The 9995-nt window shown below is 53.1% G+C and overlaps 1 protein-coding gene across 1 annotated transcript; it reads right to left on the minus strand.

Annotated features, from left to right (window-relative positions):
- Nucleotides 1–1824: 1824 nt before the first annotated feature.
- RSAD1 (radical S-adenosyl methionine domain containing 1) lies at nucleotides 1825–8844 on the minus strand. Its single transcript, XM_079904640.1, has 9 exons — nucleotides 8534–8844; nucleotides 8010–8143; nucleotides 7689–7893; nucleotides 4605–4970; nucleotides 4373–4436; nucleotides 3805–3952; nucleotides 3557–3611; nucleotides 2626–2729; nucleotides 1825–2490 (listed from the first exon to the last, which is right to left on the minus strand). Exons 1-9 carry the CDS (start codon nucleotides 8618–8620, stop codon nucleotides 2373–2375), a joined length of 1281 nt encoding a protein of 426 aa, XP_079760766.1. The 5' UTR covers nucleotides 8621–8844; the 3' UTR covers nucleotides 1825–2372.
- Between the last annotated feature and the right edge of the window lie 1151 nt (nucleotides 8845–9995).

Raw genomic sequence — 9995 nt, forward strand, 5'->3', positions numbered from 1 at the left:
CATACATAAAAGGCAAATTAAAATAGCTGTCCTGCTTACTTTACTCTATTTGATTGGGCATGGGCGGGGGGCGCTCAGTCGTCAGCCCTAAAATTGTCAGCACTCTAGGTGGGGAAGGTTTGGGCCTTCAAGCTGTAACCACACACTCACATACATTACATTTCCCCAAATCCTCTCATCACCTCATCATCAGAGTAGCTTGTTCACCGCTCTTATTTGTGTCCGTATGCTTTTCAACAGGACAGGTGAAAAGATGACAACAGAAGTCTTCAGATGGAGGAAGAGAACCCCTTTGACGGATGAGCCCAGGAAGGTCTGGACGCAGAGGGAAGGACCTCACTCCACTTGGTCAGGTCTGGAATTAGCCTTGTTCCCCTTTTTTCTCCTGATCCCAGCCTCTCAGGATGGAAGATGACAGGGCTTCTCAAACCGGCCTGATCACCAGAGCTACTCAGGAAACATTTAAAAACTAGATTCCTGGGCTCCACCTTCCAGAGACTCTGATTCACCTGGTGAGGGTGGGAGGCTGAGTCACAGAAGGTGACCTGTGCCATCCCCACCTGGCTCCCGTCCAGCCCCTCTGCACAGGCCTCGTGTGGTGCCCCAGCAGGGAGGGCCCAGGCATCTCAGGTGGCACGAGCCCTGACAGCTGGGAGAAACCTGAGTGGGCCCAGGTTATCTGATGGCGCACCTGCTCTGGCCCCGTGCTCACATCTTGAATATCAAGATCAGGGGAAGGCTCGAGAAGAGGCTCCCCAGGCAGCACAGGTCACTCCGCAAGCTGCGCAGGGGCCAAAGGAGGTAGTAAGAAAAAACCATTTCCCCTTTCCTCCTCCCAGCCCCTCAGAACCAAATGCACTGCAGGCTTCCACAGCCCATCTACACACCTTTACTGATAACCCTGGAGTTTATCTCTTCACACATCTATCAACATGGTGGCGAGTTCCTCGAGGGCTGGGACAGGTCTTATTCCTCTCTGCATGCCGCTCAGAGCCTGGCACACTATTAGTGCTTGCTGAATATTTCATAAATAAAGGAGAGGGAGTTAACACTTACCATGTTACCACAGGTCAAAGAAGGACTGATATTCACACCCACCAGGCACGTGGGAAATGCACGTGCTCACCTCTGAGGGGTGGGGGGAACCCTATCTTTAGTCACCCAGCTAGAGACTGAGCTTAGCAAGCCCTGATTTGCAAGGGTACTAAATTACCTTTGACATCAGGGCACCCTTTGATATGATGAGTTATGGAGCCTCTTCACAGGAAAATGCCTCCCTCCCCACCGCCCCCCAAACCCTGCATAGAATTTATAGGTATCAGCCCTTAAAAAAAAGGGGAAAGTTCTTTTCTGCTTTTTTTTTTTTTTTTTTTTTTTGCAGTAGGCAGGCCTCTCACTGCTGTGGCCTCTCCTGTTGCGGAGCACAGGCTCCGGACGCACAGGCTCAGCGGCCATGGTTCACAGGCCCAGCCGCTCCGCGGCATGTGGGATCCTCCCGGACCGGGGCACGAACCCGCGTCCCCTGCATCGGCAGGCGGACTCTCAACCACTGCGCCACCAGGGAAGCCCCGAAAGCTCTTTTTTTAATGGATGCACGCCAGTTAATGAACATAGATCCAATGACAGAGTCAGAAATTAACATTTTGCAACCCCAATCTAATCACTGATTTAGGCAAGGATCATTGATGAATGCTGAGATCGCTGGGCACATGACTGTCAGGAAGGAATCTCAGCCCTAGACTAAGGCTCAAGCCCCCAGGTCAGGATCCCACACTCCAAGAAAAAGCCCAGGCAAAGGATAAGACCACAGTCAAGGCAGGCTCCACATGGGTTTATTAAGGCCGGGGAGAATTACCAGGCTCTGATCTTTCCTGAATTCTCCCCTCTCCTCTCCCTCTTAGCTCCCCCCACCTTCACTCTCTCAAGGGGAAAGGCTGCAGTGGGGAGGGGACTGGGGGGCACTCTGAAGTACTGTGAGGCTCCTGACGCCCAAACATATCCTGGCTACCGAAAGGGAAGAGGCAAGGCTCGCTCTGATCTTTCCCACTGTTCTCAGAGTCCGGCAGGCTGCTGTGCTGGACATCCACGACCTGTCCTGGACTGTAGGAGCAGGAAGCCGGAGAGCTCTATTTCTCAGCATCTCTTGCCAGCCAGGATTTGTTTAGAGTCAACTGATGAGAGGCACCCACAGAAACCATTCCTCCCTCTCTGGCAGTGGTGGGTACACTTGATGCCAGTTCCCAGACCAGAAATGTCCTCCCATCTGCCTCACTGCAGCCATTCCCCTGGGGAGGCCAGGGCTGGGCAGCGACCAGAGCCGGGACAGCACCTGCCAGTGGAGACGGCAGTGTCGCTGGGACACAGCAACATGACTATCCTCCTGGCACAGGGGAGGGAGTTCTCTGCTGCCAGGCCTCTTGGAGCCGAGATAGAAGGGTCGGCAACATGGAGTCCAGCACAGCCAGCCCCTCCCAGGAACACCGAAGACCCCTGGAAAAACAAAGAGGCCTGGCTGGGACTGTGCCCTCTTACCAGTTTCAATCATCACCCTCCACCAGTGCCAAGGCCCTGGCACCCACAGGCCCCTCCTTGTCCGTCTTTCTCACCTCCCCCCACCCAACACACCTGCGATCCAGCAGCAAGTGGCCCTGCTCCAGCAGCTCCTGCACCTCCTCGTTGGCTACAAACAGGTCCCACAAGGTCAGCTGGGGCTCAAACTGCTGCCAGTGCTGGGGAGACCAGAAGGGGCAGAGATGCAGGGACCACAAGGTGGGGAGCTGGCGGGGCTATTCCAGGCCACGTGTCTGGGGGTGCAGTGAGGGATGAGGGGTGGGTCCAATCCAACACAGCGATCTCAGAAACTGACTGTCATGCACACTAGGACCAGGCCACTGGACCAGCAGGGAGGTGGGCACCTTCAGTCCATTCCACGTTCAGGCCAAACCCAGGTCCCAGCCAAGCCAGGTCTCCCTTTGCTCCTCCCCTCCCCCTGTGCTGGCCACAGTACGGTCAGCCCCAGCCAGAGTTCGATGGCTCTGACTTCATCCACAGCGGTTCCGAGCCTGCCTGATCTGTATCTACTGCACTTTCTATCTGAGCTTTCAGCGCTGCTTTAAGAATATTTGAAAACTCTTAATCTAGTCTATTCCCTTAGACGACTGAGAAAGTTGAAATTCAGAGGTGAAGGGATGTGTGCCTAAGGTAGCGGTAGACGGGGACTAGAGCCCGGCTCTCTCTGCGGCCCTAGTCTAGGGTTCTCACCATTGCCTTACGCTGCTCATCACTCCTGCCCATCAGGCCTCTGCTGGACCAAGGCCCTACCTCTAGCTGCCAGTCCCAGAGGAATGGGAGGGGTGTGTGTGTGTGTGTGTGTGTGTGTGTGTGTGTGTGTGTCTGTGTGTGTGTGTGTGTGTACCTCTAGCTGCCAGTCCCAGAGGAATGGGAGGGGTGTGTGTGTGTGTGTGTGTGTGTGTGTGTGTAGAAGAGAGAGTGAGACAGAGTGATTCTGCGAGGCCTAGGAGGAGAAAGCAGCGTGCCAGACCCCTGGACCTCTTACCTGGTGAGTGATCCCCACATCTGTGCGTAGTCCCATGGCCAAAACTTCCTCCAGACTGAAAGAAAAACCAATAAGAGGTCTTGGAGAGGAGACTTGCGCTTCTCCCATTCTTTACACCCTATGCTGGGATGTGCGTAGGGGGGGTTTATGGGGAATCACGCAATATGGGGCAGGGAGGGGGCAGGGCAAGGTGGGAAACAAAGATGTGCAGGTAGGTGTTTCTTGGGGTAGAGCCCTCAGGTGCTCACAGCGCCAGCTCGCCCAGGGGGATGCGCCTCCGGGTGCCATGACCAAACAGCATCACCTCCTTCATCCAGTTGTCAGGCTCCAGGGTCTGGATCCGAGCCTCTCGGGTGTGGCCCCCAGCCCCCTGGGGTACAAATCGCCCATGGGCTCCTGACAACATCAACAACCGCCCCCACTTTAATAGCAGCGAACACTGTGTGCTTGCCAGATGTTAAATCAGTGGTTCTCACAGTGTGGCCCCTGGACCAACAGCATCTCAGATGCCAGAAATGTCCATTCTCAGGCCCTGTCCAATTCCAGAAATTCTAGAATTTGGTTGGGACCCAGCTGGGTTTTAACAAGCAGTCTAGATAATTCTAATGCACACTAAAGATCGAGAACCACAGTGCCAGGCACTACGCCAAGTGCCCAACATACATACTCAACAGCTCTACGAAGTCAACAGTGTTTTTTGCCACACTTTACATACGAGGAAACAGAGGCCTGGAGAGCTTAATAAGTGGCCCAAGAGCACACAGCCGTGACACTGCTCTCCTGAGTCATCCCACCTAAGGTTCACAGGGGACTCACCAGGCCCAACGCCAAGGTACTGACCGCACTGCCAGTAAGTCCAGTTGTGGGTACTAAGCGCCCCCTGTGGGAAGGGAGGGAATAGTCAGTGCAGAGAGAAGCAGGTGGGCCTGTCTCTGCTCAGGGAAGGGCACCTGGTTAGAATGTCCCACCATCTCAGGCTTCGGGAGCACCCTTCTCCCCAAAGAGGGCCTCAGCCTGCCCAGGCCCCACCTTCAGCCACAGGACTTACATTCCGGGCGAAGTTGGAGACCTCATACTGGCGGAAGCCAGCCTCCCGAAGGACTGCCCGTCCCTCCTGGTACATCTCAGCGGCAAGTTCGGGGTCAGGGGCAGGAAGGGAGCCCTGCTGCACCTGGGTGAAGAGGGCGGTGCCCCGCTCCAGGGACAGCTGGTAGAGCGACACATGGTCATCACAGTGCCGCAGCAGTTTCCGCAGCTGCCCAAGCCATGGCCCCACGTGCTGTGCCGGCAGCCCCAGCATCAGGTCCACAGAAACACGCCCCGGGAAGTGGCGCCGGGCCTCCGCCAGCATCTGCAGGGCATCACTGGCTGAGTGTGTCCTCCCCAGCAGCTGGAGCTCAGTGTCATCTAGGGACTGGAGAGAGAGGGTCAGGTGTAAGCACGCAGGCTAGCTCAGAGGGAGACGGAAACACCTGACTGACCTTACTGCAGACACAGATACAGGGGAAGACACAGGACATGGCAGGGGGCTGGAAGGTGGAAGGTCAAGCCAGTAGCAGGGGTACCATTCACTGAAGAGTCACTATATGCAAAGCATTTCTATGCAGCGTCTAATTTATCCTTACAACCCTCCAACATTAGCTCCATTTTACAGACGACAAAACAAGTTCAGAGATGTTAAGCAGCTTGCCCAAAGTCACACAATGGCGAAGTCAGACCTGGAATTTAGGACTGACTCCAAAGCCAACCATCTTTTTTTGATTTTACTTTTTATTTTGAAATATTTTGAACCTATAGAAAAGTTGCGAGAAAAGCTCAACGAACACCTTCATCCAGATTCACCAATTAACATTTTGCCACATTTGCTTTGTCTCTCTCTCTAAATATACACATATATTATTATTATGTTGAATCATTTGAGGGTAAGTTATAGACCAGGGCTGTCTAAAAGAACCATCTGCGAGGATGGAAACGTTCTGTATCTGCATTGTCCAATACAGTAGACACTAATCTCATGTGGCTATTTAAATTTTAAGTTAATTAAATTTAAATAACCACATTCTAAGTGCTTCCTAGCATGTGGTCAGTGGCTACTATATTGGTCAGTGCAGATATAGAACATTTTAGTATAATATGGTAGCCACTGGCCACAGGCTAGTGAGCACTTGCAATGTGGTTATTTATTTATTTATTTTTAAATTTTATTTTATTTATTTATTTTTGGCTGCATTGGGTCTTTGTTGCTGTGCACGGGCTTTCTCTAGTTGCGGAGAGAGGGGGCTACTCTTCGTTGCCTTGTGTAGGCTTCTCACTGTGGTGGCTTCTCTTGTTGCTCTAGAGCACAGGCTCAGTAGTTGTGGCTCACGGGTTTAGTTGCTCTGCGGCATGTGGGATCTTCCCGGACCAGGGCTCGAACCCGTGTCCCCTGCGTTGGCAGGTGGATTCTTAACCACTGCGCCACCAGGAAAGCCCCCGCAATGTGGTTATTTAAATGTAAAAAACTTAAATACTGTACTCCTGTACCCCTAAATAATTACATGTGTATTTCCTAAAAACAAGGACATTCTCTTACACAACCACAGTCTAATTATAGAGTTCAGGAAATGTAACACTGATACAATCCTGTTGTCTAAGACACAGTCTTATTCAAAGTTGGCCAATTGTCCCTAAATATCTGCTGTAGTAATTTCCTCTTCCCATCCCAATCCAGGATCCAATCGCGGGTCACACATTGCATTCAGCTATCATTGTCTCTTTAGTTTCCTTTAGTTGAGATCCTCATCCTGCCTTTGTCTTTTATGACACTGACATTTTTGAAGAGTACAGGCTAGTTGTTTTAATTTTCTATTTTATTATTATTTTTAAAATTATTTATTTATTTTGGCTGTGCCGGTTCTTAGTTGCGGCACATGGGATCTTTAGTTGTGGCATACGAACTCTTAGTTGCAGCATGCATGCGCGATCTAGTTCCCCAACCAGGGATTGAACCCAGGACCCCTGCACTGGGAGTGTGGAGTCTTACCCACTGGACTACCAGGGAAGTCCCCAGGCTAGTTGTTTTTAAAAATGTCTCTTAGGGAAGGAAGCTGCATGGCGTGGCCTAAATAAATAAATTAATTAAAATGTCTCTTAATAAGCCCTAGAGCTCTCCTGTACATCACTGTGTTTACAGTTAGCAATACTGTACTGTACACTAAAAAACTGTTCAGATGGTACTTCGATCTCATGTTACCTGTTCTTACGATACACACACACAGTCTCTTAATTTAGGTGTTTCCTCACAATTAGATTCAAGATATGTAAGCATTTGGGGCCAGAGTATCTCAGAAATGGCGTGTCCCTCTCAATATGTCTCATCAGGACAAAGCCCTGACCCCAAACTCTATGGTAAATGGTACATGTATTTGAAGGAGGGAGACAATACTGGCTATGGAAATATCACGGGCCAACCTGCGAGGAACATGTTTCTCCCCGACTTAAAAACCTTCAGTGACTCCCTTGTCACCACTAAGCGAAACCCCAAACTTCCTAGTATGGTGCTGAAGACTCTGGGCCCTAGCTTGCAGCCTTGTCCCCAGCCTCTCCAGTCACAAGGAATGGCTCACAGGTCCCCCCAAACATGCAAGTTCTTCCAAATCCTGTGTCTTTTCCTCCCACACCCTCATCTCTGGTGGACTCCTCTTCCTCATTCAAACATCATGTCCTTCAGGAAGGTTTCTATGATCTTGTCAGACTGAGACGGCCTTCAGGCTGTACTCTGAGAGCATTTTGTAGAGACCCCCTTTATAAGCAGACTTTATCATGCTGCAGTGATCTGACCACCTGTTGGCCTCCTCCTGGGTCTCCAATCATGTAACAAATCTTTTTCAAGCATCTACTATGTGCCAAGCACACAGTGCTTGGAACACTGTGATGAACACAAAGGCATACACGATCCCTGCCTCACAGGGCTTGTGCTCTACCACAGAAACAGACAATTAAGTACTTACAAAAGCGTCACCATACACTTTTTAGTGCCTACAGGTTCCTGGCACCCAGAAAGAGCTCAATAAATGTTTGCCCGATGAATGAACGTGATCACCCAGGAGAGACATCCTGGGTGCCCTAGGATGAGGTGGGTGAGATGGGTTACCTGGAGGCCAATGGACAACCTGTTGACTCCTGCTGCCCGGAATGCTGCCAGCCTGGAGCCTGGGGCCGAAGAGGGGTTGGCCTCCAATGTGACTTCAGAGTCTGCAGGCAGGTGAGTTGCCTGGGCCACTGCCTCCAGGACAGCTGCCACAGTGTGGGGGCTGGCCAGACTGGGGGTACCCCCACCAAAGAACACAGACTCCACTCTAGGGAAAGAGGATGGAGAAGATGAGACGTGGGGGAGCCCTACGGGATGCCTGCACCTGTCCTATGCACCGGCCACATAATTCCCGAGACCCCGCCTACAGCCCCCAGTACCCACCGCTGCACCCCACTGAGTTGCAGCAGCGTCTGAGCCTCGGTCACCAGACAGCGTCTCATGGCAGCCTCGTCCACACCGCGGGGGATGTACTTGTTGAAGTTGCAGTAACTGCAGCGCTTCTCGCAGTAGGGCCACTGGGGGCAGGGGGCGTGTGAAAAGGACGAGAGATGACCCTGTGCTGCCCTGGCCACTTCCAGGGTTCAGTCGCACACATCCCCATCCCCATTCCTAGGTCAGTCAACAGTGGCTACCGCATCTAAGCCACGCAACTCCCCAAGGGGGTTAGTAAGCCCACTTCAATAGGAGGAAACTGAGGTTCAGAAGGGAAATCACTTGGTCAAGGTCAACGAGATGGTGAGCACCAGAGACTTCAGGTCTCCGGACCAAGACATTTCCCTGCCAGGGAAAGGGCCCCAGACCTCGTCTGGTAGCGGGGAAAGACGGCAGGTGGGCTCGCAGCGCGACAAGCGCCTCCTCGCCTCTGGCCCTCCGCGCCCGAGCCTCCGCCTCCCCTCCCCACTCACGTGGACGTAAAGCGCTGCGCGCTGGCTCCCGGGCGTAGGACCCCGGGGTCCTCCCGCGTCCTCCGCGAGGCGGCGCCTCTGGGCCATCTTGGCGGCCTTCACCCAGCCGCGGGCCCGAACACCGGGGAGCGCCGTGCCGCCCGCTGTGGCGGGGCGACCCGGTGCGCGGGCCAGGACCCGAGATCGAGACAAACCCAGTGCAAAGCGTCCGGTGTGCGCAGAGCCGGGCCGGGTGGGCCGCCCGGGCGGAAAGAAAGGGGCTGCGTGGCCGCGCCCTGTGTCGGAGCGCCGCCGAGAGGGCTCCGGGCCGCAGCGCCACCGGGAGGGCTCCGGGGCCGCAGCGCCACCTGCTGGGCACCGGTGCGCTCACCGCAGCCGCCCGGCCGTCCTTTGGCGGCGGCAGGGGTGCGGGGAGCTCCGCAGCTTTTGGCACCCCGTCGAAGGCGAGTTCCTGGATCAATCCAGGAACTCTTAGTTCGTTCGATGGGTTCCTTCACATTTTATGTGTCTGGTTCAGAGCTGGGCGCTGGGGCTATCCAGATGCATAAGGCCAGGGCACAGTACAGGTGCATGAGACAGGACGTAAACCAACAAGAGACAACAGGCAACCGATTTTAATTCAGCACTTGCTGGATACCAGGCCGGTGTGCTCCGTGCCGCGAGGCGGGTCTGTTACAAGGGATGTGGAATCAGTGGGGTAGGACAGGGCACTTGGACTGAATGTTGCAAGAGCAGAAAATCCCGGGGGGAATGGGCTTGGCCAGGAGAGTAGGTTGTCAACTCCTGGGTCACGCCAACCCCAGGCACCTGCTGTGAGGAGTGTCAGAGATGCTGTATGTGGGACAGACAGGGTTCAGGTGAAGGGCTGGACAAGCAGGCACCTGAAGAACTGTCCCGGAAAGTGGAAGGATCATGGGCCTTGGAGTCAGTCACCTGGGTTCCCTAATTCCAGTTGTGTGACCTTGGGCAAGTCACTGAACTTCTTGAGTTTCAGTTTCATAGTTTGTGAAATGGGGCTAATGCCTACTTGACGGTGTCATTGGGAGAATTTCAACAGGAAATGTATACGGATGCACCTGTATGTGTATAATGCCTGGCACTCAGAATACCCTAAACTTATGTTCATTTTCTAAAAAGTAAAGAGGACGCTGCTGCTGCTGGGGCCAGACACACTGGGAGGTAAGGCTTGCAAGCAGACGGAACTTTTCTTTCTGTCTCTGTGAACTGGAAATCGCTGTGCTCAGCTGTTTTTATTTCTTGGGTCAAGCTACAGCCTGCTTTATCTGCCCATCAAGGAGGAAGCCCCAGCTTCACTGAAAATTGGGTTGGTTGGGAGGGACGGGGGAGTAGGGGGATGTAGGATGATAGCTAAAGGGTATGGAGTTTCTCTTTAAAAGGTGATGAACATTTTTTAAATTGACTCTGGTGACGGGTGCACATATCTGTGAATATACTAAAAACC

This window comes from Stenella coeruleoalba (assembly GCF_951394435.1).
Source record: "Stenella coeruleoalba genome assembly, chromosome: 19".
NCBI classification, from domain to species: domain Eukaryota; kingdom Metazoa; phylum Chordata; class Mammalia; order Artiodactyla; family Delphinidae; genus Stenella; species Stenella coeruleoalba.

Bases quoted from the DNA above. Each gene is read 5' to 3' on its own strand.
- RSAD1 (XM_079904640.1), bottom strand. From the start codon at position 8,620: ATGGCCCAGAGGCGCCGCCTCGCGGAGGACGCGGGAGGACCCCGGGGT. The intron at 8,144-8,533 runs GTGAGTGGGGAG...CCCTGCCCCCAG, and splicing joins GCGCAGCGCTTTACGTCCAC to TGGCCCTACTGCGAGAAGCG. The intron at 4,437-4,604 runs GTAAGTCCTGTG...CCCTTCCCACAG, and splicing joins TCTCCAACTTCGCCCGGAAT to GGGGCGCTTAGTACCCACAA.